The 27,730-nt window shown below is 36.8% G+C and overlaps 1 protein-coding gene and 1 pseudogene across 1 annotated transcript in view; one reads left to right on the forward strand and one right to left on the reverse strand.

Moving 5' to 3' along the window:
* Positions 1 to 27,730, forward strand: part of PRKDC (protein kinase, DNA-activated, catalytic polypeptide) — a 212,101-nt gene that overhangs the window by 127,687 nt on the left and 56,684 nt on the right. Inside the window, exons 51-66 of the mRNA XM_004680043.2 lie at positions 568 to 679; positions 1,911 to 2,035; positions 2,122 to 2,271; positions 4,008 to 4,181; positions 4,812 to 4,910; positions 6,164 to 6,371; positions 7,037 to 7,226; positions 8,588 to 8,803; positions 13,183 to 13,295; positions 15,201 to 15,332; positions 18,679 to 18,858; positions 21,420 to 21,625; positions 24,638 to 24,776; positions 25,012 to 25,200; positions 26,066 to 26,290; positions 27,074 to 27,182. Coding sequence (XP_004680100.1) covers positions 568 to 679; positions 1,911 to 2,035; positions 2,122 to 2,271; positions 4,008 to 4,181; positions 4,812 to 4,910; positions 6,164 to 6,371; positions 7,037 to 7,226; positions 8,588 to 8,803; positions 13,183 to 13,295; positions 15,201 to 15,332; positions 18,679 to 18,858; positions 21,420 to 21,625; positions 24,638 to 24,776; positions 25,012 to 25,200; positions 26,066 to 26,290; positions 27,074 to 27,182 — 2,567 coding nt within the window. The remainder of the gene's footprint in view (positions 1 to 567; positions 680 to 1,910; positions 2,036 to 2,121; positions 2,272 to 4,007; positions 4,182 to 4,811; positions 4,911 to 6,163; positions 6,372 to 7,036; positions 7,227 to 8,587; positions 8,804 to 13,182; positions 13,296 to 15,200; positions 15,333 to 18,678; positions 18,859 to 21,419; positions 21,626 to 24,637; positions 24,777 to 25,011; positions 25,201 to 26,065; positions 26,291 to 27,073; positions 27,183 to 27,730) is intronic.
* Positions 16,862 to 17,249, reverse strand: LOC101627014 (annotated as a pseudogene).

Genomic DNA, 27,730 nt, shown 5'->3' on the forward strand with positions numbered 1-27,730 from the left:
GGCTATCTTGTCTCTCTCTCGTTTTCCTGTTAGGCCGCTAGGCCTATTAGCCTCCTTGTCTGGGATGAGTCATTCCAGCACTTGGGAACATAGACAACATGTGAATCAACACAGAGTCAATGGAAAATAGTTTACTTCTAGATAAATTACTTTTTGAAACTGTGATTTCCTTGTTTACTACCTCAATGAGTTCCTGTGGGCTGAAGGTTAAAGGTATTTTCTTTTGTGGTCTGGGAGTACAACCTTCATGCCCACTTTATCTCATCTACTGTCCTCTCATAGAAGGTGACTTTAAATGGAAGCAGGGTAAGTCATAATTTTGAATAATTGTTTTTTATCTCCATTTTAATTCCATGAACTTTCATATGCTCTCCTGGTCATGTTAAATGCCTTAATAACCTTAAACACATACTCATATATTCAGTGTCACAGATAATTCAAATCATGATTTAGACTTCATAGTTTCTCAATTTGTGCTATTAATATGATTTAAGAAATAAAATTATATGTTTAGATCAAATAACAGAATGGATTCTTTTATATGTGTTCATTTTCTCTTTGTTATAGATACTTTCAAGCTTTGGTCAGTAATATGTCTTTGGTAAAATATAAAGAAGTTTATGCAGCAGCAGCAGAAGTTTTAGGACTTATTCTTCGATATGTTACTGAAAGAGACCATGTGAGTATATTGTGCAGTTTTAAATATATGCTTCTTTTAAAATTTTGATTTATCATGGCACTTGATAAATCCTCGGTACTTTAAGACCAAGTGAGCAGTCTACATGTATTAATACTTTAACTGAATTTCTAGTTATCATATACAGGGCTCATTTTTTTAAAGAAGACATTTTTAAAAATACTCAGAAATTTGGTAAATATTTAAATTTGGTAGCTTACCTTTTATTGTAAAAGTTGGGATTTGAGTATTTAATCAGTTTTTATCCCCTGAACTTTGGTTTTGGGGTTTCCTTATAGAATAAATTACTCTGATACCTGTTGTGGTTAGGGCTAAATTAAACTATTAAATCCCAGTTGCAGTATGTATACTTATTTTCTATTATTTTACCCTAATTGCTGGGTTTCTGTTGTTATATATAATATCTTTGTTGAATAGTTACTGACTGGTCCTAGGCTCTGGGAGTGCAGCCAATAAAAGGACAGAACAACCCTAGGGAGTGGGCATTTTTGAGGGGAGAAAAAAATGCACAAAGGATCTATCTTAGTAGGTAAGAATAAATAATAGAGAAAATAGGATATAGGGAGATAGACAGTGACAGACTGCTATTTAGACAGAGTTGCTTGAAAAAATCAGGTTTGAGTATTTTTCTCAGAGAGGTCTGAACATTAAATGCAAAACACAATTTTTAAAGATTTATTTTTTTATGCATACAAGAACTAGGGTACAAGCCAGAGGAATGAGGGGTGAGTGGATTCACCAGAGACAGAGAGGGAACAGAACAGGTAGACTGACTGAAATATACTGCTGAGGGGAGAATGGGTGAGACAGGAGAGGTCTGCTGTACCATGTGGGTCACCTCGATACTTGTGCAGCAGTGGCTGAGGATAGCTTCACAGTGCTGTGCTTTAACCCCTTGTGCCACCAGGGAGGGCCCAACATAAAAAATTTATAAAATCAATTTTAGTTCAGTTTCTCAAATAACTTGTCTGTGTTTGAGTGTTAGAAGGAAACTCTAACCTTTATCAGTCTGACAGTACACACACATCAGTGCCTGGCTCCCCTGAAATCAGTAGAGCTTCTGATGGGCAGGTCGGTGATAATAGCCCCGTGGACACTCCCTGCACTTCACCTTGCAAATAACTGTTATAGATGCTAACACTAACCATCTTCCTAGGATTTACTTTGCCATTTTTAGTGCCTTGTGTATTTGAAAAGAAACTTAATTTTCCAGATACTACAGGCGTCAATATGTGAACTGATTGTAAAACAGTTGAAGCAACATCAGAACACAATGGAGGACAAATTCATCATATGCTTGAACAAAGCTGTGAAGAACTTCCCTCCTCTTGCTGACAGGTAGGATGATGTGGTGGTAAATGTCCCATGGCAGAATAGGTTCTGTGAGCACCTTCTGAACTTGCTGACTGTTCACTGATTCTCAGGTTTATGAACACTGTGTTCTTCCTGCTGCCAAAATTACATGGTGTGATGAAGACTCTTTGCCTAGAGGTAATACTATGTCGTGCAGAGGAAACAGCAGATCTTTACCTACAACTAAAGAGCAAGGATTTCATCCAAGTCATGAAACACAGGTGAGTGGGACCCAGTCCCATCTTCATAGATGCATTTGGCTCATAAATTTGCACTGATTAGCAGTCTCATTCAACTCATAAAGAACTTGCAGGTTATCATGAAACACATATTTGTGATATGTTGTATGATGTTTGAATTGGAGAATAAAAGTAATGGGCTTTGCCTTCCTGTTCCTCCAACATGATACCTTGGGGAGGCCATATCTCTGGGGTATCTAAGACTATTTTCAGATTTAAAAAGCATTGTTTTGAAATTTTTACCTATTTTTTACAGGGAAGAAGCTTCTGTTACTTTAAAATTGTTCATTTATTTTCAGCATATCAATGTATAATTTAAAGTAAATATTAAGATAATACTATTGCCAAAAAAATAAACACATGCCTTTTGCAGAAACATGGATGGAGCTAGAAAAGATCATGCTAAGTGAGATAAGTCAGAAAGAAAAGGAAAAATACTGGATGGCTTCGCTCATAGCAGGAGTAAAAAGGACCAGGGGAGAAAATAATAATAATGAACAACTATATACCAGAGACATTTATGGGGGTGGAATGGGGTATGGGATCAAAAACTGGGGGGAAGGGAAGTGCACTAAACTGTGGTGATGGCACACAGGTGACTTGGTGATGGGAAAACCACAGAGATTATACAATGGAGATGGAAAAAGGCACAAAATGATATAATAAAAATAAACTATTATATTATTTTAAAAAAAGAGAATACTGTTGCATACTTACTTTTTTATTTCTCTAAATTTTTAGTCATGTCTTGCAGATATATTTTTAAACAGTAATAAATTTTCCAGTCATGTCTTGCATATATATTTTTAAACAGTAATAAATCACTGATGAATCTGTATAGTGAATTCCAGTTAGAAAAAATTTATGTCTTCTAATAGCCTTCAGTGTGCTGAATGTCTACAGTGTAGGGCATGAAATTGGGTGCCTCCTTTAAGGAGGTAAAGGCATACAAAACAAAGAAACAGGTGAGTACCTCATTTGACAACCTTGTATATTACATGCCTGGTAGCCTGACAAGCTACTCTTATATATTTAGCTTATTTTGTTTGACATTGTCAGGTATTTTCAAATAAAATTTTTATTTTGGAGTAGTTTTATATTTACAGAAAATTTAGAAGATAGTATACGGCATTTCCACAAATCTTTCACTCAGTTTTACCATTTTATATATCACGGTGAGTTTGTCAAAACTAAGACATTAATTTTAGTACATTACTCTTAAATCAACTTTATTTAGTTTATATTCCAGGATCCAATTCAGGATACCACACTGGACTAATTTGTTTTTAATAATTTAGGTCATGATAATTTTTTTTTAAAGATTTATTTATTTATTCATACAGAACTGGGCAGAGATGCGGAGGGTGAGAGGATTCACCAGAGACAGAGTGGGGAGCAGAACAGGCAGATGATCAAAGTACACTGCTGAGGGGAGCAGCGGGCGGGTCAGGAGATGTCTGCCACCCATGTGGATCTCCTCCGGGGAAGGCGGGATGGCAGCGGAAGTGGCTTAAGCTTCTTAGTGCAGTGCTTTAACCCGCTGCGCCACCAGGGAGATCCTAGCTCATGATAATTTTTAACAATGTTATTTTAAGTATTAGCTATTATGTCATTTTAGAATACAGAATAGCTTAAACAAGAAAAATTTTTATCATATCTGAAAGTATGGTGATAAATATTATTAAATTTGTGTGTTTTTAAAAAATCTGTTATTATAGAGATGATGAAAGACAGAAAGTGTGTTTGGACATAATATATAAGATGATGGCAAAACTGAGACCGGTAGAACTTCGTGAACTCCTGAATCCTGTTACAGAATTCATTTCTCACCCCTCTCCTGTATGCAGGGAGCAAATGTATAATATCCTTATGTGGATCCATGACAACTACCGGTAAGCTCTGTGTTATTTAACTTTTTTTCAAAGGAATCATGTGAGTGCCTTTAGCAGTCTGGTACAGAGTATAATAAATAATAAAAAAAATCTTGACACATAAGATTAATAGTTCAAGCTATTTTGTTTAGTATATTGAAATACATGCTTACGTTAACTCATTTTACACATGTGGGAAATACTCAAGAGAGTGAAATCCTTGGTTAATTTAATTGTGTAAATGCCCTGCTATAAAATTTGCTCCATAGTCATTCCTATAAGGTTTGACAAGATTAAGAAAATGAGCTCAGGGCCTTCATCCTTGAGGGCACTGTCAAGCCTTTCCCTGTGGAACCTGGGCTGTCCTAACTCCCCTTAAAGTTCCAAGGGAGCCCTCTGCAGCCTCATTCCCACCACTCATCCTTCTCTTCTGTGCACAGGATAGGGTGGGCCAGCACAAATGGGCTTCAGAGAGACTAAAAGTAAGTACTAGGAAATATGCATGAGGATGGTCTTACCATGATTTTGAAAATTCCAATTCCATGGGAAAGGCCAGTTGTTTTTTTTTTTTTTAAATGTTATTCTTAGTGTTATTGGAGTTGAGCAAAAGTGTTAGAAGAGATAATGTTTTATTTTGTTCTTTTTTCTCAGAGATCCAGAAAACCAAAGAGATGTTGACTCCCAGGAAATATTTAAATTGGCCAAAGAAGTGTTGATTCAAGGATTGATAGATGAGAACCTGGGGCTTAAGTAGGTGTACCTCCTAGAGTAATTGGGCCAGAACAAATGAATTTAGGGGTATTTCTTTATAGATTGGTATAGAGTATTTTTAGCATTTATGTGCAATAGTAGCATTTTTTCCTTCCCATAACCATGATGTCTAATAAGTATGTATTTTAGTCACACTAAGACTTTTAAACATTTTGAAAAGTTGCTTTAATAGAAAACTTGAAAAAGCAGTATCAAAAAGCACTCTCTGTTATTGCAGTGAATTAAAGAGCTTCAAATGAAAAATAAATTTTTTTTAAAGATTTATTTATTTATGCATGGGCCAGAGGTGCAGGAGCAGTGAGAGGATTCACCAAAGACAGAGTGGGGAACAGAGGAGGCAGATTGACAAAGTATACTGCTGAGGGGAGCAGTGGGCGAGACAGGAGAAGTCCACTGCACCATGTGGATCACCTCGGGGCTGGGATCAAACTTACACTGAAGCAACTGCAGCTCACTTGCAGTGCTGCACTTTAACCCTCTGCACCACCAGGGAGGGCCCCATGAAAAATAAAATTTTAATGAGGACTCTGTTTTCCATTCAACTATAAATAGTTGAGATCAGACTATACATTAATGTTATTAATGCTAACTGAACTATAATGAAAACTAATTATCTGGAAGTATGAATGTTTTATATACATACATATCTATATATATTTGTGGGAGTAGATGGTGCTCCTCTGAAATGCCTACCTAAGTTAGTTACATGAGTGTTTTATATAAGAAGGGGTAGAAACTTTGTGTATGATTCTGAATATTAATTATTGTCCAATTTTTAGTCATTGAGCTTTAAATATTGTACTCAGATTTTATAAGCATTTATTAATTGTAAAGCCTAGTATGATTTTTAACTAGTTTATGATTTGGGTATTTTTATGGCACTAACTTTTGGAGTAAATATTTTAGCAAGGCAGTGAAGGACAGTATGTAATATCTTCAGTTGTTTTCTCAGTTTCAAAAAGTTAATTTGTACTTATCATCAAGAGCTTCCCAGATAGATGAGAACAAAGTAATCTCATTTGTCACCTCTTATTAAATATTCTAATGTCCTGTAATTTTCTCTTCCTTCAATGCATATTTTTTATAACTCAGATTAAACTCTTTATACAAATTTAAATGTGTTCTTCCTGTGTTAAATTATATAGATGACCAACTATATCTCTTCACATGTCAACATATGTGTGACTTTTTTTCTCATTTGTTAACATACTTCTTTCCTCTCTGCTTTTCAGATTAATTATTCGAAATTTCTGGAGTCATGAAACTAGGTTACCTTCAAATACCTTGGAACGATTGTTGGCACTAAATTCTTTATATTCTCCTAAGATAGAAATGCACTTTTTAAGTTTAGCAACAGATTTTCTGCTTGAAATGACCAGCATGAGCCCAGATTATTCAAACCTTATGTTTGAGCACCCACTGTCTGAATGTGAATTTCAGGTAATGTACTTATTTTTGTAATTGTTAACTTTTCTGTTAGTCAGTAGACATTTATTAAAACTGTTAAACTGGCTTTATCATTTTCCTTGAGGTATTCACACATTCCTTTCTGAAACATTCACATTTGTCTGTTCTGCCCATACTCCTTGTACTCAGCTCAGCTCACACTTTTTCTTTTATTCTCCACCTAGAATTTCTTTTCTCCATTTTGCTTTCTTCCCCTTCCATTGCTCCTAACATTCACTGAATAGATAAGTTTGTGCCTTATGGCCTCCTCAACAAAAGTATACTCTGACCCCTAAAGCTCCTGCTTGGCAGCACAGAGCATCGCTCTATTCTTCCCATTCATGGGTTCCTGGTCTTTGTCAGTGGGTTGAGCTTGTGGTGAGTCTTGAGCTTGTAGCAGTTTTATTGTGGTGCCGTTATCATCTGTGGCATTAGACCTTTTAATATGGAGTATTAAGGAGTAAAAAAAAATGGTTTTTATTCCCCAATAATTGGAAAATAATTATTTAGTTAAAATTTTTTAATTTGAAAAGGTTCTTGGCTGCTTCTCAAAAAGAAAAATGAATGTATTGCTTATGTACTGATAGTACCACTAGGTCTTAAATAAAAATATTTCAGTATTGCTAAAGAAGCTATTTCATGTGACACTCTTTATGCAGGAATATACTATTGATTCTGACTGGCGTCTCCGAAGTACTGTTCTTACTCCAATGTTTATTGAGACTCAGGCCTCCCAAAGTGCTCCCCAGAACCGGACCCCAGAAGGATCCCTCTCAGCTCAAGGGATATCAGCTAGACAGATACGAGCCACACAGCAGCAGACTGATTTCACACCTACACAAAATGCAGGTAACCGTCCACCTGAATACCTGGCTGGTGTATACCAGGCACTGACCTGTGGAATCACCTGCTGCTGCAGGAACACTGACTAAAAGAAAAGTGAAACTAATAGAGAAAAAAATGATAACTATAAAAGATGTCAGTCAAAAGAGATAAAGAATGAGGAGCCTAGTCTAGTCAAATTTAGAAGACAGAAAAATAAAGAGAGCAAATAGGAGGCTGGTTTCCAGGGTCTGGGAGTGTGAGACAGTGGTATTGGTCTTTAATGAGTGTGACGTTTCAGCTTAAAAGTTCTGGAGATGGATAGTGGTGATAGTTGTTCAACTATTTGAATGTACTTGATGCTCAGAACTCTCTGCTTAAAATGCTTAAAAAAATCAATTTGATATGTACATTTTACCTTTTTTTTAATTTAAAGTATTTCTAACAAAGAAATGAAGTCTCAGTACTGCATGTTTGTTTTGGTTTCATCAAAAATGACCTGTTTAGTACATCAAATTTTAAAAATCCTTATATCAAAAGCAAGTAGAGCTAAACCAAATTCATTTATTATGTTTGTAACCTATTTCACTTTCTTTCCCACATGGTTCAATTGTTTCTCTCGATCAGCAAAATATAAGGTCTTTTTATTTTATATAAATATTTAAATTTTCTTTCTTTTGTTCATTTCTTTACAATGTTTGCTTTCTTTTCTCAGGGGTAGGCCCCATAGAATTTCCACTACCAATTCACCTGTGCACCATCTCCATAGTCCCTTGTGTTCTTCCCGCCATCTTTTTGACCTCTTCCCTCTCCCCGTTTCCTGTTTATTTTTAGATTTTGTGTTGTGTTTTTTAATTGTTATTTTTTTTTACCCTATTCCTTATTTGGTTCCCCTATACTACTCCTGTTAGTGAAATCATTTGATGTATTTAACCTTCTTAAAAAAATGTTCACAGATGGTTGGCTCTTTGAGTAGGACTAATTTAAATGACACTGCTGTTAGAAAGTGTGGCTCATATTCTCTTATATTACAGATGAAATAGCACTCATGTAATGGTTACTGCAGCCTGAAGGAGCAGATGATGCTTCACTAATGGAGATATGGAGCCATGGATGCCTGGGCTGCCTTAAGCTATAACTAGTGTTTTGTTTGTGCCACTGCCTGGTGTCTTTTACCATAACAGACTGTTTCCCTGGCCCAACTGTCTTAGTCAATGGTAGGGTGAGCATATGGAAACCCTGGAGCTGCAGAACCACTTGCCCTATTTTTTTTATTCAGTGTTTGACATGTGTCCTATCTGGTATGGACTTGGCAGGGTTGTGCAGTGCTGAGCTTGCTGTGATGTGCTGAGCTTGCTGTGATGTGCTCTCCTCTTACCTGTTGGCAGATGAAAGAAGTTCCTTTAACTGGTTAACTAGGAGCAGTATTGACCCACTGACAGACTATACAGTCTCCTCATCATTTGAGTCCTCATCTTCCTCCTTATTGTTTGCTCATCAGAAGAATGAAAAGTCACAGAGAACATCCTTGAAATTAGTGGGACCTGATTTTGGGAAAAAACGGCTGGGCCTTCCAGGTGATGAGATGGATAAAGAAGCAAAAGGTAAAGTAGGTTGCTAAAATGCATTTTAAATGACTATCCTCCAGTTGACCTCAGACACTTAGGTAAGGAAAGCACATTTCTTGCTGTTTTCATACATCATTGTCACCTTTACTAAATCTATTAAAATTTAATTCAGTAAATGTCTGGGCACATATTTATTGAAAGCCTAGTTTTAGGTATTCCAGAAAAGCTATTGACTAAATTGGACTCAGTTAGTGATTTTCTGGACCACTTGAGTGGTTAGGCCAATAGGATGGTAGTCATGAGATTAGACAGCATTAGCAAACCAAATCTGAAAGAGAGGGGAAGTTTAGGTAGAGAATGGAGAGAGTGTCAGGAGAAACCTTGTGGAGATCACCTCCAAGGCAGTATGGGGATTGATGTAAGAAAGGAGATGGTGAAAGAAAGACAAAGATAGTAAAGATTGGAGTATGTTTGGGAAGCGAAAGGGACTCAGATCAGTTAAGTGAACATTGATGGAGAGTGTACTGTGTAGCAAGGCCCACTAGAAGTCCAGTTACACATTGTGTGGGCAGATGCTCTGAACAAAGGTAAGGAACATTGAAGACAAGCTGAGGGTATGGTATGTGGTAAGCTGAATAACCCAGCAGAAAAGGACTGAGGATTCTACATGACCTCCTCGTGGGGGAGATTCATGTAGAAAACCCTATAGAATAAATACCTTAGGAGGAACTGGGGATGGGAGTCAAAGGAGCCTCGAGTAGGATGAATAGGTGAGTAACATGAGGAGTGAATTTGTGGGATCTGAGAGTGCTAACTGCAAAGTACTGGTAGAGCTTGGCAAACTCACAATTGAGAGTCTGCATCAAGGCAGCATGGAAGTAACTCATGAGAATCACAGCCTTGGGAGTGGGTGGTATAGCTCACAAAGAGAGTATGACTAGAAAAACAGTACTGTGATAGATTCCTGGAAAATGCCCAGTAAGTATATTTAGACTTCTAGAAAATTTATTTAGACATGTAGAAGTAAAATCAGGAGGGCAAATTACTTTTTATTTAGTTGTAGGAACTAAAACACACAAAATATTTTTCTTACTCTAGCCATTCTTTTTCATACTAATAAAAAATATTTTACATATATATATATATATTTTTTTTTTTTAAAGATTTATTTATTTCTGCATACAGGACTGGGGTACAGGCCAGAGGTGCAGGGGGTAAGAGGATTCACCATAGACAGAGTGGGGAGCAGAACAGGCAGATTGTGGAAGTACGCTGCTGAGGGGAGCAGCGGGTGGGCCAAGAGAGGTCTGCCACGCCAAGTGGTCACCTCCGGGGCAGGCGGGGATCGAACTCATGCGGAAATGGCTTAAGCTTCTTAGTGCTATACTTTAACCCGCTGTGTCACCAGGAAGGGCCTCTATGTATATATTGTTAAAGATTTATTTATGTATACAGAGCTGGGGTATAAGCCCAGCTTATACCCAGTGCATGGGTGGTGAGAGGACTCACCAAAGACAGAGTGGGGAGCAGAAAAGGATGACTGATGAAGTACACTGCTGGAGGGAGCAGCAGGCAGGTCGGAAGAGGTCTGCTGCACATGTGAGTCACCTCTGGGGCCGGGGATCGAACTTGTATTGAAGCAGCTGCGGCCATCTTACAGTGCTGTGTCCTAACCGATTGCACCACCAGGGAGGGCCCTCTTTTTCTTACTTTTAAGTCACAAGTCTAGCCAATACACAATTCTCTAAATTTAATTGAAGTAAATCTAGGCTTCCTTCTGCTCACACTTTTTGTTTGAAGAAGTGTTCAGAAACCCACTCCTACCCTGTCTTCCTCTGCACTGAGTGTTCTCCTCAGTCTTCTTTCTTTTATATTCTTCCTCTACTGTTTCTCCTTTAGCCTGTGATCCATCAAGAGGCATGGCTCTCTCTTTTTCCTGGATCTCTTTTTAAAGCAGTTAACTAATTTTTTTACACTGTTGTTAATTTTTTGACAATATTTGACATCTTCCTAGGGTGTAGTCCTCATAGAGTCCACCACCAGAGCACCTGTGATTCATCACCACAGTGCCTGTGTCCTTCTCTCCCATCTTTTTATCCTTTTCCCTCCTCTTCCCTTGCTGTGTGCTGCAAATCTACAGCCTGATTAGGTTTTGGGTTTTTTTCCTGATGTTTTGTTCAGTTTCTCTATATTCCATAATGTAAGTGAAACCATCCTTCTGACTTATTTTGCTTTACATAATCCCTTGTAGTTCCATCCTTGTTTCTGCAAATGGCATGAATTTAACTTTTTTGATCACTGAGCAGTATTCTATTATGTACATATACCACATTCCTCTATTTTGTGGCATTTATGTTGTTTCAATATCTTGGATATTGTATGTAGTGCTGCAATAAGCATAGGAGTACAGGTTTCCCCAGTGTTTTTTGTGTACTTTGGGTAGCTTCCTAGGAGTAGAATCATTGGGTCATATGATAAATCTATTTCTAGTGTTTTGAGGAATGTCTGCAAAGCTTTCAATAGTGTTTACATTCCCATCTGCATTGTAAGATGGTTCCCTTTTAACCACATCCTTGCCAGCATTTGTTGTTTTTAGAAAGCTTTGGCTATTTGGAGTTTTATATAATTTCAAATGAATTTCAGCACTATTTGTTCCATTTATTTGATGAATGGTATTGAGATTTTTACTGAAGTTGCTTTGAACCTGTAAATTACTTTTGGTAGGATGACCATTTTAATATTGTAAATTGTTCTTTCCATGAGCAGGTAATGTCTTTCCATTTCTTTGTGTCTTATTTCTTTTAGCAGTGTTTTATAATTTTCCTTGTATAGGGCTTTTACCTCCTTTGCTAAGTTGTCAGTACTTAATTTTTTTTGATACAGTTGTAAATAGGATGATTTTCTTCATTTCTTTTAAGACAGTTTGCGTAAAGGAAGATAGTGATTTTTGTGTATGATTTTGTAACCTACTTACTAAATTGGTTTACTGTTTTAATTAGTTTTTCTGTAGATTCTTAGGGTTCTTTCTTTATATTTATTACATTATCATCTGCAAGGAATAGTAGTTTTACTTCTTTCCCAATTAGGATTCCTTATATGTCTTTCTCCTCTAATTGCTCTAGCTAGGATTTTAAGTATTATATAGAAAAGCAGTGGTAAGAGTGGACATCCTTATCTTGTTTCAGATATTAATGGAAAAACTTTCAGTTTTTTCAACATTGGGAATGTTGTTAGCTGTGGGCTTGTTTTATATGGTCCATATTATGTAAAGATATGTTCCTTCTGGGCCCTCCATGGTGGTGCAACTCTGCAAGCTAGCTAGCAACTCTGCAAGGATACAGCTCTGCAAGCTAGTCACAGCCACTTCAGTGCAAGTTTAATCCCTGGCCCCAGAGGTGATCCATATGGCACGGCGGACCTCTCCTGACCCTCTAGCTGTTCCCATGAGCAGTGTACCTTGTTGATCTGTCTGTTCTGCTCCCCGCTCTGTCTCTGGTGAATCCTACCACCACCCCTGCACCCCTGGCCTGTGCCCCAGTTCTGTATGTATAAATAAATAAAAATCTAAAAAAAAAATAATAAAAACATATGTTCCTTCTATCACGAGTGTTTCAAGGGCCTTCATCATCAGTGGATGTGTAACTTTATTTAATGCTTTCTTAGTACCTATTGCTATGGTCACATGGTTTTTATATTTTTTTGTTTAGGTGGTGAATTATGTTAATTGATTTTACATCCAAGGAGGGCACTAAAAAGCATTTGGGATAGCTGCTAAGTGGGAAGAATGCATGTTAACTGGTCTCACCAATAGAAACTGAACTGGTCCTTGGTATTGAAATTCCTGATGTGTAGTTATCTTTATCTGAATTTTTATGCTTGTTGATTATCCAGAGAGCAAAATCTCCAATCTTTTGACTGCTAATACCCTGGAAGCCAGTATCCTGAATGCCAAATGAGAAGGCGGTAGCTGCAGCTTTCAGAAGTCCACATAATCACTGTAGTTTTGCCTCCAACTACGCCTTCCCGTTCCATTCACTGTCCCTTCAAACTGCTTTCAAACTGTATTTCTTGCTTAACCTCATTTCCCCTCCTCTGATTGTGCTCAGTGCCACCAGCCCCTGAGCCTTTCTGGTCTTTTTCACTATTGTTGCTTTGTTTCTATTCTCTGCACCATGACATTAGGGTTGGGTTATAGGAATTAGCACTTTCTGTTCTCTGACTTCGAAACTGTTCAGATACCTCTTCTGTTCTTCTTTCTGTAGGCTTACAGCCTTAACAAACAAAAACCATCTAAATAAAAGTAAAAAACAAGTTAAACAAACAGTCTCGCTTTTATTTAGGGAATTCTGCACAGGAGGGAAGGTCAACTCTAAATGTTATGTGACTGTCTATAATGAACATGATTTCTTTTTCAGGTATAGACAATCGGGCAGAAATACTAAGATTACGCAGGAGATTTTTAAAGGACCAAGAAAAACTCAGTTTGATATATGCCAGGAAAGGTCTTGTTGAACAAAAACGAGAGAAGGTTTGTATATTTTTCAAGAAATTGATTGGTCAGAAATGTCTATTTTATGTGGAGGGCTATTTTTTTTTTTATTTGTGCATTCAGAATTGGGGAACAGGCCAGAGGTTCAGGGGTGGTGAGAGGCTTCACCAGAGACAGAGTGGGGAGCAGAACAGGTAGATCGTCAAAGTACACTGCTGAGGGGAGCAGTGGGTGGGTCAGGAGAGGTCTGCTGTGCCATATAGATCACCTCCAGGGCAGGCAGGGATCGAACTCATGCAGAAGTGGCTTTAGCTTCTTAGTGCTGTGCTTTAACCTGCTGCGCCACCAGAGAGAGCCCTGGAGGAATAATTATTAAGAAATAAATGTCCTGTCAGATATTGGTTCTGATAATGGCCTGTAAATCAAAATGACAAAAGCAGCACTATATGAATTTAATGTATAGTGAAGCATGTGCATATATGGAGGTGTATATTTAACCCCCCAAATTATGTAATTATGCAAACAACTGAAAAATAAAAATAAACTTACATGTGAACCAAGTCCCTGTGACTACTGTAGATAATGGCTCTTGTGACTCACTAATGAAGCAAAGGAGCCTTGGAAAGGGGGACCAAATGGTGAGTAAAAAAAAAAAAAACCTGTTTTTGTTCTGACTTAATTTAAATTCTCAACAACTTAATTAACCTTCAAATCGAATGTGAGATGGATGAGTGGTTTCATTATATCTTCTGTGGGAAGAAAATATATCTTTCACCTTCCTCTTGTTCCAGTAACTACAACTATTCTTTTGAAGATTAGGTTCTAAAATTTGTGTGCAAAGTCATTCCACACTACTCCTTACTGGAGGTCTTTTTTTTCCTACTCAGAGAAGTAGGTATGAATGCTAATTAAATTTGAAATGTACTAGGCATGCTTGACGGAATAGATGTCGTCAGTAGAAGAAAGAGAGAAAACCAGAATTATTGAAAAAAATTGCAGGGAATATTTTGGCCCAGTACCAAAGTGTTTTAAATAATAAATGTAGGCCTGCTGTGAGGCAGTGCATTCCCAGATACAGGTATTTGAATCTCATTAGTAATGCATAGAGATAATCATATCTCAGAAGGCATCCTCCTATGGTTGATTATTTGCTGGAACCTCATACTCAATGTCAGGCACTATATGATACTGGTGGTATGGAAGTAAATGTAATGTAAGCACTCAAAGAGCAATAATCCAGTGTGTACAGCCAATAAATGAGTTATGGTTTTAACTTGTGCGGTGCTGGAAAATAACTAGGTGATAAGCATGTCTGTGAAAGAAGTGGTGAGGAAAACCTCTTTGAAGAGATATCTGAGGTGGAAAGCAAATGATGAGAAAACTGTGAACAGACATTCTGGGCAAATAAATGAGCAGGTCCCCACATCCCTGATAAGGGAAGGTCAAAGGTGACTACGTGATAGAGGATAGTTGGCTAAGTAAATGCTCATGGCTCAGAGGGAAATGGTATCATAGGAACTTTGGAGACTACCCTGGGCCAAGATTTGATATAGAGATTTTAATGTGAATTTATTATCTACTATAAACTGGCAAATCAGTGGCTAACCCATTTTGGATAAAAATTGTCACCCATTTACCTTTATGTTAAAGACAGTTACTGACAGTTTAATAGCTGATGGGGTGAGGTAGGGGTGTGAGTGGTTTCACCAGAGACTGAGTGGGGAGCAGAATAGGTAGATTAACTGAAATACAGTGCTAAGGGGAGCAGCAGGTGAGACAAGGTCAGCTCCCTGGCTGGCAGTTGAACTCCTGTTGCAGTGGCTGGCAGTAGCTTGACAGTGCAGAGACTTTTTTTAACTCCTGCACCAGCACCAGGGAGGCCCACCTCCCTTATTGTTTTACATGAAAATTCTAATCTCTCTTTGTTGGTTCTAATGATTATAGGAACTCAAGAGTGAATTAAAAATGAAGCATGATGCACAGGTTATTTTGTACAGAAGTTACCGTCAAGGAGACCTTCCCGACATTCAGATTAAATACAGCAGTCTGATCACACCCTTGCAAGCTGTGGCCCAGGTTTGTCCATGAATGCTGCATTTTCTTTTGATACATTAAAATCTGTTGAACAGTTCCAGGGGTCTATTCAATACAAAGGGATATGGTTGAAGGCCACACTGCATCATAAATGACATATTACTTTGTCCTAAACGGTGGTCTTGGTTGGAAGACCTTGTTCCAGGTCCTGGCTGCTATTTCCCATCTTTGAGGATGTCTTTTATATGCCAAGCTGGACTTGAGAGTCATCTGGAAGATGATCCTGCAGCTGGGCTTTTTGTCAAGTTGTTAGCACTCTTACTCTATAGTTTCTCACTCTATAAAATCAGATATTGAAATATATTTTTCTTGCTAATAATGTTGGTGAGGATAAAGTAATATATTAAAAAATTCATTATGCTAAGCCAGTTCTTTTAAAGGGGTGGGAGAATCAGGAGACTATCAGCTTATCAGTGGGATCAATATTCTGCTTAGTTAATTCTCTTAATAATAGAGGACCAAAAAAAAGGTAATTTCTGAGCCAATAAAGAATAAAATTATTGAGAATGAATGAGATGTTCTAGCTGAATTCTTTTTTTTTTTTAATTTTATAATAGTTTATTTTTACATATTTTTTATGCATTTTTCCATCTCAGTTCCAATCCCCTGGGGTTTCCCATCACCAAATCACCCATGTGTCATCACCATAGTCCAGTGCCTTTCCCTCCCCCGACTGTTTTTGATCCCATTCCCCACTCCACCCCCACAAAATGTCTCTGGTATGTAGCTGTTCATCATTATCATTATTTTCTTGTCTGTTCCGTTATACTCCTGCTATGAGAGAAACCATCTGGTATTTTTCCTTTTCTTTTTGGCTTATTTCACTAAGCATGATCTTTTCCAGTTCCATCCATGTTGCTGCAAAAGACATGTGTTTCTTTTTTTTTTTTTTTGGTTGCTGAGTAATATTCCATTGTGTATATGTACCACATCTTTTTTTTTTTTTAAAGATTTTTTTTATTTTTATTTATTTGTACAGAACTGGGGTACAGGCCGGAGATGCGGAGGGTGAGAGGGTTCACCAGAGACAGAGTGGGGTACAGAACAGGCAGATAGACGAAGTACACTGCTGAGGGGAGCAGCGGGTGGATCAGGAGAGGTCTGCCACGCCATGTGGTCACCTCCAGGGCAGGCGGGGATCAAACTCATGCAGAAATGGTTTAAGCTTCTTTGTGCTGTGCTTTAACCTGCTGCGCCACCACATGTACCACATGTGGTCCTATGTACCACACCTTTTTAATCCAGTCATCCATTTTTGGGCATTTGGGCTGTTTCTATGTCTTTCCGCTAGCTGAATTCTTTTGATGAAAACAGATAAAAACCTGATTAAGATTCCTTTGACTTTTATTGAAATAATTTTTATATTGGAGAATGTTTTATATATACATGTATATCAAATTATTCCAGACTCTGAAATACAATGCCTTAAATATTTTTTTTTCCTCACAGCATTTTTATTGATTTGATGACACTATTATCCTCCCCAAAGACCAATTACAACCAAATGAAGTAAACATTAATTCAGTGTTTTATTATCTTCATAGTAAAAGATGATGCTTAGAACTGGATCACCTGGCCCTTTCTCTTCTTATCTCCTCCCAGCTCAAAATGCTTGCATCTCTTAATAGCCAACATCCTCTTGGATCTGCAGTTGAGCTCAACGCATTCAAGTCGCAGCACAATCTTCTTTGTAGTTTTAGCCTTTTTCCAGAAAATTGGCTTTGTCTGTCCACCATAGTCACTCTGCTTCCTGTCATACCACCGCTTTTCCTGGGCATAAAGGGAATCCTTGCCCTTCTTGTACTGTCACTTTGTGGGGCTGATGCTTGCCACACTTCTTACAGAAGGTCCGGCGGGTTTTAGGAACGTTCACCATGCTTGCAAGAGCTCTAGCGGCACGGAAAGCAATGCCTTAAATATTTTTAAAGACTTATTTATTTATGCATACAGAACTGGTACAGGCCAGAGGTACAGGTTGGGGTGAAAGGATTCACCAAAGACAGAGTGGAGAACAGAACAGGCAGATTGATGAAGTATATTGCTGAGGGGAGCAGCAGGTGAGACAGAGAGGTCTGTGTAATGTGGGTCACCTCCCTGCCTGGGGATCGAACTCTTGCTGCAGTGGCTATGGATAACTTCTAGTGCTTCACAGTGGCTAGTTGCTTCGCTTTAATTTGTTGTACTACCAGGGAGGGCCCAATTCCTTATATTTTATTGTAGTTAAGTACCTACTACTAATACTGATTATAGTAATAGATATTATATCTGCATGTCCCTTTACTGTTGTTTATAAGCTTCTTATTTACTCTCAATAACGTTCCTATAAATTTACAATAGTACATAGTACACAGAATCCTTCACCTAGCTCTCTCAATGGTGATAGCTTACAAAACTGAAGTATATTATGAAGACTAGAAATTGGCATTGGTACTTAAGTAGATTGGTGTTAAGTAGATTGCAGATGTAATTTCATTTCCCCCTGCATTCGTGTATGTTTGTGTGTGTGTGTGTAAGCATATATGTGTTAGATATATATGTGATTCTTTGCTGTTTTATCCCATTTGTAGATTCATGTAGCTGTTGTTATAATATATCCCTTGGTTATTCTGGAGTGCTTTCCTTTCCTCACAATAAATTCTCCCAATAGTTTTTTGACATTAATGCAGTTATTAGTCATATTTAAGATCATGACTGGAAAGTTAGCAAAGAATGGATAATATAACTATTCTTCTTTTTTTTAAAGATTGATTTATTTATGCATACAGAATTGGAGTACAGGACAGAGGTGTGGGGGTTGAGAGGATTCACTGAAGACAGAGTGGGGAACAGAACAGACAGCTCTACTGAAATAACACTGCTGAGTTGAGCAGCCAGTGAGTCAGGAGAGATCTGCCGCTCCATATGGCTCACCTCTGGGGCAGGGATCAAACTCATGCTGAAGTGGCTTTAGCTTCTTAGTGCTGTGCGTATCCTGCTACACCACCAGGGAGGACCCATTTTAAGACAAGGGATTAGCCCAGAATCACTGAAGAGCTAAATTAAATTGTGTGATCATGTATGTGATTAAGTCAGCTTTTAAATTTATATCCCTGGGTCTGAGGTCCATGACCAAGTCCATCATTGTCATGTGAATTTACAACATGTGTCAAATTGATATATTTGATTAAGTTCCACATATTTCCCTTGTCACTGCCTGTTTTAACTTTCTAACTAGAATAGAAATGTGTAGTAGGTATGTATGCTATAATTTGTATTTTCAGATTGCACTGGTGAATTATAACACCTTTTCGTCAGATCCTAATGTATCCTTGTTTTGAATGTTTTACAGAGAGATCCCATAATTGCAAAACAACTCTTTGGTAGCTTATTTTCTGGAATTATAAAAGAGATGGATAAATATAAGACCACGTCTGAAAAAGAGAACATTACTCAAAAGTTGCTCCAGGACTTCAATTACTTTCTTAACACCAGTTTTTCTTTCTTTCCCCCTTTTGTTGCTTGTATCCAGGTAAAAGTCCAACATACACTTCATAAAATATGCATTGTCTGCTTTGCTTTCTCATAACTGTATCATAGTAACATCATTTATTTTGCATGCTCACAAACCAAGTGTTTAACATAGAAGATGTGCTCTGTTTGTGTTACCTCTTCCCCAGATGAGTAGACATAATTTGTTTTGCTTTTTTAAAGTCATATTATATGAGAGAATAATCAGAAATCAAGCATGGTATAAAAGTGTTACGTTTTTTTTTTTTTTTAAAGATTTATTTATTTGTACATACAGAACTGGGGTACAGGCCAGAGGCTCAGGGGCGGTGAGAGGATTCACCAGAGACAGTGGGGAGCAGAACAGGCAGATCGATGAAGCACACTGCTGAGGGGAGCAGCGGGTGGGCCAGGAGAGGTCTGCCATGCCATGTGGCCACCTCCCAGGCAGGCGGGAATCGAACTCATGTGGAAGTGGCTTTAGCTTCACAGTGCAGTGCTTTAACCCACTGTGCCACCAGGGAGGGCCAAAAGTGTTATGTTTTTTAATGAGGCCATCCCATCACTTTTGACTAAACCCTGCTTGTTGTTTAGTTGTTTTTCCTCATTCCTGTCTCCTGTCTTCGAAATATCTTGATTTTGAGCACATGCCCAACTATTCTAAATGATGGAGACATGGTAAATAAGAGACACAAATCCCTGACCTAGAACTTACTTGCTAGATGGGTAATATAAAGATAAAGTACTAAGTGTCACAGCACTTAAGTAATTCAGGAGTGCTAAAGTAATATAAGATAGTAATGAAGTGGACACATAGACCCTTCTCTATTAAAATGGGTATATGTCCCTTTATTAATACTTAGATAGACTGGTCAGAGAAGGCCTTCCTATAGCAATACAGTTTGAGCAGAGAACTTAATGTAGGCATTCTTTCAGTTAATACTTAACACACACTTCTAGAAAGATTACTTTTTCATGTAAAAAATTTTCCTTTGCCATTCAATGCATGGATTTACTACATTCTAATAGAAAATCTTCTCAACTCATTTTATTATTTTTTAACTAGTAATCACTCTGGAGTAGTTAAGTTTATGTTCTTTAATCATATTTAGTAGTAGCTTTGGTTTGCAACAGTTTGAATTAGATAATAATTCCCAGAGATGAAATAGTTAGCTTTCCCATGTTGTTCTTTTTATGTAAAATGAAACTATTGATAGTTTTTTATAACTTTTATGTATCTTTATCTATTTATATATAATCATTCACATAGACATTTACTTGTTCTTTTTACATGTTAATCCCCCCCTTACTTAGTTTGATAATTTGCAAATTGAATTCTTTCATTGTTTCTTCCTAGCAAAACTAAAGTTTAGTTAAGAAACAGTCTTGAATCATCTAGTATTTCAAAATGAGTTTCTCTTTACATTGTATTCTGTAGTGATTTTTAAAATCTGAATTCATAGTTTTGACCCCTTATTTAAAAAAACTTTTTTTCCATTTTTGTCTAGGTGAATCATTAAGTAAATAAACTTAAAGTAAATAAACAACTTCTGTTAGCCCTGGAGCTGCTGTTTGGCTGTGGTCATGGAAAAAGCAACATGAATGCTACTCAGTGCCTTAGCTTTTTGCAGCTTTTCATATTGTGTTTTCTGTTTGTGGTTAATATCTGAAACTACAATCTGTTTTCTCTGTCCAGGCTTCATAGTGTGTTGGGCAGGGCAATCCTGTGAGTTCTTTTTCTTCAAGGTCAACACTCACTTTGAGATATCACTGCCCCTCAAGGGCTTCTCAAAATGAATTCTTGTCTGCAAGATACTCTGTTTTTGTCAGACTATCCCAACATTATCCTGCCATACAGATATGAATTTAGCACGCTTTACTTTATGCTCTTCATGGGAGAGGCTGGTGTGGTTGTGGGGTGGGGGTAATGGCTTTTCCAGATGTCTGCATATATGAGCTTACATATCCATATCCATATCCATAAGATCTTGTGTGTACATATAAGTTTGTTTTAATGTAAATGCTTTTTTAAACTACATTGTTCTCCATATTGAGTTGGGATTTATTTTTCAGTATGTTGACATATGTGAGACTCAAATTGATAGCTACAAAGTAAAGTTCAGTATAATAATTCCTGAAATCCTCTATTCAATATTATTGAATAAGTTAGCCCCTGATAAAAAGAGGTGGAAGATATTCAATAGGATAATGAGGAGAGGTATATTACTTGTATTTTGTGATTGAATATGAAATCTTTGCGTTTCTCATCCATTCGAACTAAAGATTCCTGCAAACTGCATTTGTTTAAATATATAAAACATTTGAAAATCTTCATATTGTGCTAGTAGTTTTCTTGCTTTAAATTAATTTCTGGATTGGAAGTATTAAAATAAAGGTTGTTTCCTCCTTTGAGCAAAGAATGTTCAAGAATGTTTGTTAATGTAATTACACACAAAATATTCTGGTTATATCACTACTTACGTCAAAACTTTCTTTTATGTTTAGTGAAGCAATTTATTCACTTGTGAAGTTACAGTCAAAGTACCACAGGCTAAATAACTACATCTGTCTGTGGTTTCTCAGGAAATCAGTTGCCAACATACTGGCTTACTGAGCCTGGACCCAGCCTCTGTCAGTGTGGGCTGCCTGTCAAGCCGGCAGCAACCCGTGGGTATCCGCCTGCTTGAGGAAGCGCTGCTGCGCCTGGGGCCTCAGGAGCCACCTGCCAAGCGATTTCGGAGGAAACACCACTTCACTCCTGATGTCGCCAGATGGATGGAACTTGCTAAGTAAGTTCTGTAATACAGACTGTTGAGAAAACAGTAAACTTGACCAAAACCACAAACAAAAAGTTTGCTTTTATTTTTGCCAGAAATGAACTAATGAAGTTGATAGTACACTTCTGAAACTTTTTTGAAAAATCTTTCAAAGTGACTACTAGTCTATGAGCCAGGAATAGTTGTTAGGATAAGACATGTCTTGTTCAAAGAAAAGAACTTTAATTCAACCTATTAATTTATTTTTATTCACAACCTTTTCAAACTCTCAGAGAGCTCACCATTTCCTAGCCCATATTAGGTTTAGTTGTACAACTGAAGGCCTATATTTCCTGCTGGAATGCTAGTATTGTGTGTGAGATCTAATTTATATTTTAATTCTTCTCAGCACCCAACACAGCATCTTAATCACTCATAGTACTCAATTAAAATAAAAGCTGGGAATGCTTATAAAACAGTGAAAAGTATTAAAGTCACCACTCTTAGTTTACTCTTTTCCCCAAGATCTAAACCCAAAAGATCTAAAAGTCAGTGCCATAAAACAGATGTTAAAATTAATTTTTTAGAAAATACCTTATTGGAGTGCAATTGGTTTATATCACTATTAGTATTTTGGAGATATAGGATCTCCCCCTTCAGGTGTAGTCATCATAGGATACTTAACACTAAAACACCCACAGTTCTCCACCACAGTCCATTGTGCTATCTTGACATTTTCTTCTAGTCCCTTCCATTCCCCCGCCCTTCTGTTAGTCTCAGTTCTATGGTCAGCATGTAAGGGTTGGTCTAAAAGTTTGTCTTTGACATTTTATTTTGTTTCTTTACATTCCAAATCTTAAGTGACACCATCTGGTATTTATAATTCTCCTCTGATTTATTTCACTTAGCATATCTTTTCTAGTTCCAGCCATGTTTCCACAAATGGCACGTGTTTATTGACTGCAGTTGACTCGTATATATATTGCATCCTGATCCACTCATCTGTTCGGGAGCATTTAGTTTGTTTTCATATTTTATTATTGTAAACAGTGCTGCAATAAACATAGAAGCTTAGTTTCCTTCAAATTAGTGTTTTTGAATTTTCCAGGTGATTACCTAGGATGGGTACAGTATTCTGTGATGTAGTATTCTCCTGAGCATTATGTGACTCTTTATTATGTTTTTCCATTCTCCCATTCAAAGCTTTTAGGGCCAAACTGTTGTGGGTAGGGTTTTACTAGGTGTAGCTCTGTTCCCTGCTGTGGTCCCTGCATCTGGATCTTTACCCATGGATCTGGGCCTCTCTGATATTCAGCAGTACTTGGCTGGGGGCTTGCTCCACCTCTCTTGTGCTTGTCTATACTGGACTGGATTTTGCTTGTGCCTGATGGGTATTTGGGCGTTGGTATGGGGCTCCTGCTTATTATCCAAATTAAATTCTGTCCTAGTCTAATATCCTTTGCAGAATTAGATACTAGCTTTATAGACAAGGACTTTTTTTTTAACCAAGTTTAGTTTCCTGTAAAATGGGGCTATAACCTTAGTATTTTATATTTTTGCTATTCTGCTGCACTGAATAGAGGATGATTAATTGATTTCAGAAAGATTAAGGCTTTTGGAATCTATTTGATCCAATCACTTTGCTCCTTTGGAAGAACAAATTCTGTTTTGTATTTAATGCCTTTTACCTTATTTAATTCCTCCCTTATCTGAGGTTTCTTCCTAAAGACCCATGTTTCAGTGTATGAGTTAACGGTAAGACTGTGCATTTAGTATTTTCAGAGAGTGAAAAACTTATGTAATGCGTTTTTGCTGATTAAATGCAGTAAACAAGTTTAAGAGCTTAAAGTTTAAACATTTTGTACAAACTTGAATACATCCTTATACTTCTGTATATATTTTTGCATTACCTTCACACAGAGTGTTGAGAACATCATTTAGACTGTTCGTCCACTGTCATAGTTTATATTCTTACCATGTTGTAGTCTTAATAATCCGGGGAGCTGGTGGGGGCAGTATATGGTACATGTAAAACGAATCTCTTTTCTGAGTTTCTGGAACATGTTCTCATCTCTTCTGGGGCTATTGGGCTGTGAGCTGCTGTCTCCCACCTTCCCACCTTTGTCTGTGATTCATTACTTTTAACCTTTTATGTGAAGGCAAATAGCAGAGTCTTATGTATTAGATTTTTACTACATTTGGTGTGAAAGAGAGCCCACAGAACTCTTTTTATAGGCATGCATCAGTTTTTAGACCAGGAAGTCACTGAACTTTGGGAAAACCAAGGAGTAAGGATCCCTTAGTTCGCTGGTCAGATGATTTCAGGTTTAGGAAGAGATTTGTATTGAGATTTAAATGATGGAAATAAACTTTTCAATGAAAGGGAGCAAACCTATTGAATACTTAAAGGAGGAAATTTGGTTGATGGCATCAAATAGGTATTTGTTAATGTGAAGAGATGAATGAAGGCTATTGCACATCTTAAGACTAAAAAGTTGAAGCCAGCCTATCAGCTAATTTATCTAAATGAGTTAAATTCACACAGCATATTTCTGAGCATAAAAACATCAACAAACTTCTCAATACAGATCCCAAACACTTCTAATATTATAATAATAATAATAAGTTAAGAAATTGCTTGTTAAAAAATGAGATGGTCCATAAAATATGAGCCAAAATAGGCATAAGAACGGGATTAATTTTTCTTGGGTTTGGGTTCTTGACTGAATTCCAAATTTTGGTGCTAGACAAGTATTCCTGTTAGTTCACTAGTAGTTATGTGCTATGTAAATATAATGGATTAACACAGAAGAACTTATTTAATGAAACAACCCTATGGCATTTTTCGATTTCACTTTAGAACAATTCAGAATTCACTTTAGAATAATGTCTGCCATCTGTTTTACTAACGTAACTTCAAACACTTTTAAATTTCTACAAAAATATTTTTAGTTAATATGTGATATGTTGATATTAATTTCTTTAGAATAAATACCTTAAAACTATCACTACTCATTAATTTGGACTTTGGACTTTATTTTATAGATTGTATAGATCAATTGGAGAATATGATGTCCTTCATGGTATTTTTAGCAGTGAAATAGGAACAAAGCAAATCACTCAGAATGCATTATTATCAGAAGCAAGAAGTGATTATTCTGAAGCTGCTAAGCAGTATAATGAGGTAAAATTGATCTCTATCAAATATGTCAGCTGCCTAAAAACTTGTTCTGTGAATGAAAAAATTGTTAACTTTCTTCATTCAGTGTTACTCTCTTTCCTCTGCCCCTTTTTTTCCCCTTATCATAATGCTAAAAATAGTTGAACTTAGTATGTATGTTACATTACATACAATATAAATGTTTCTCTTTAATTCTTTCCAACTTTGAAAAATAATCATAGGAATTTCTCTCTGTCAGGCTCTCAACAAACATGAGTGGATCGATGGTGAACCTACGGAAGCTGAAAAAGATTTTTGGGAACTTGCATCCCTTGACTGTTACAACTACCTAGCTGAGTGGGAATCACTGGCTTATTGTTCTACAGTCAGTGTTGACAGTGAGAGTCCTCCAGATCTAAATAAAATCTGGAGTGAATCATTTTATCAGGTGGGTAGAATTATTTTTGAGGTCACTGAAATGCATATTTTCTAATCAATGTTGTTTAAAACTTTAAAAAAAACAAGGTAATGACAGTTTATGGGGGTGGAGTAGGGAGTGGGATCAAAAATTGTGAGGGAAGTGCATGATGCTATGGTGATGGCATATGGGTGAATTGGTGATGGGAAGTCCACGGGAGTTACAGCCGAGATGGAAAAAGGCACAAAGGGATGTAAAAATAAATTAATATAGTAATAATAAAAAAGCAAGGAGTTATGAATCATTAGAATATTAATGACTCCCCCCAAACTCTGTAGTAGTTTTAAATCGCTTATGCTTTCAGTAAGTGTTTTTTATTCTAACCTTTTCAAAATAAATTGAGTAATTTGAAAGTACCATTAGCATCCCTAGTATGACTACATGGAAGAATGCTTCCTATTGGCCCTGCACTGGATTATGGGCTATACATGGTCTTGCCCTATGTCCTTGAGTGAATCTGCACCCTAACAAAAGTCATCCCAACTCCTTGAATAAGACTACTTCTCTCACACATTTCACCTCACTTCCTGGTCCCTCTCACACTTCTGCTCTCTTGGCTATGGTCAGAGAATCCTCATTTGTTAAGTAACAACCAATTGTCTTTCAACTAAAAGTAGTTTCTGTTTTCTGTAGGGTAAGCTCCTATATATTTTGTGATTATAGAATGAGCCATTTTAGATAGATTTGTTTTGAACATGGTGATTTTAGGTTTGGAACACCAAATATTATATGACTCAAATCATTACCTATAAAATTATGACAAAGAATATTATAATAAAATAAGTAGGCATACTTAGTCTTTCTTAAGTTGTAAGTAGATTTTTTTATTTCTTAGGAGACCTATTTACCTTACATGATCCGCAGCAAGTTGAAGTTACTGCTCCAAGGAGAGGGTGATCAGTCTTTGCTGACGTTTATTGATGAAGCTGTGAACAAGGATATACAGAAGGCAATTATTGAATTACATTACAGTCAGGAATTGAGTCTCCTTTATATTTTACAAGATGATGTTGATAGAGCCAAATATTATGTTGATAAGTGCATTGACGTTTTCATGCAGGTAATACATTTGAAATGAGCCATTTCTATGATGATGTTTAAAATTAATAAACTTATGTACAAAAAATCAACAAGCAAAAGTTTTCGCTCACTATGTGATAAATACAACCACCATTTTCTTCTTTCTGTTTGTCTAGTATCTTCCAGTATCTCTCTTCACTCTATCCTTTATGTTACTGTTATATTCCTTTTCCCCCCTCTTCTAAAGAATACAGTTTTTGTTGGTTGGTTGTTTTTTCCCTAGCATTTATTTTTTTCTCACACTCTCAAAGAATACTTGGGAGTAGAATTTTCCATTTACAGTAGCTTTATAAAACCTTTGGTCACTTGTAGAGAAGAATATGAACTAATCTTCCCTATTTATTTTCTGCCATTATGACTCTTTACTTTTTCGCTTTTCTGACTCTTCTGATGTTTGTTTTTAAAGTCAGTATCTGTTGACAAAATTTATCTTTGGCATATGTTAAAGCATTCTCATTCATTGCCTTTAATTTTGAAGCACTTATGAAACTGACTAATACACTCAGGAGGAAGTTTTTCAAGAAGGAAGAATTGACTTCTGCAACTGGCAATTTTTAAATTGGTGTCAAATAGAAGCAATAATAAATTATATTGATTTTGTTGATTTCATTGAACCAAAATGTGAAAAACCTAATTTTTAACCACACTGAGGCACAATGTATAGTTGGTATATTTGCAGCTAGTTATTGTATTTTAGAGAACTAAGTTAAAATTTATAAGAGTAAATTGGTTTATAAACAATGTCAAATGCCTTTTCTTCTAGAATTATTCTAGTATTGATGTCCTTTTACACAAAAGTAGACTCACCAAATTGCAGTCTGTACAAACTTTAATAGAAATTCAAGAGTTCATCAACTTTATAGGCAAAGAAGGTAATTTTTTTAACTTAACCTTTTTTTCCTTTATAATTATGGAAGCATGTTAACATTTGAAAGTGCTTGTTTCTTAATATGGGTTGGAAAATGTATTGAATTCATTCTACATGTGTATATATTTGATGTCACTGAAATAAATATTTTCGATGACTAAGCATACTATTCCGGGCACTGGGGATGCAAGACAAATCATATTGCCTAGTTTGAAGTAATTCTCAAAATGGTAGAGTGACCCCTATCAGATCTACAGCCTGCTGAGACAGAGGGTTTTACATAATTCATGGGAAATAGAAGACAGTACTCACTGGACTTAACAGAGGTTTCTAGAGGATGGGTCTGAATTGGATGGAGGATGCTTGCAGAGTGCCAGCCCAACAGGAAGTCTTCTGTGTTTCCTGATGACCAATTCTGTTGCTCTGGCTTGAAAGGAAGGGAGGCTGTGATGGCAGTGCTCACAAAGTGAAAGTCTTTCTGTTACCATTTTATCCTAGTACCAATGGGTAGCCACTAGTGTCTCAGGGAAAGAGTATATCTTTTCAGTGATC

Source organism: Condylura cristata, unplaced genomic scaffold, assembly GCF_000260355.1.
Source record: "Condylura cristata isolate star-nosed mole 26May11 unplaced genomic scaffold, ConCri1.0 scaffold00009, whole genome shotgun sequence".
NCBI classification, from domain to species: Eukaryota; Metazoa; Chordata; class Mammalia; order Eulipotyphla; family Talpidae; genus Condylura; species Condylura cristata.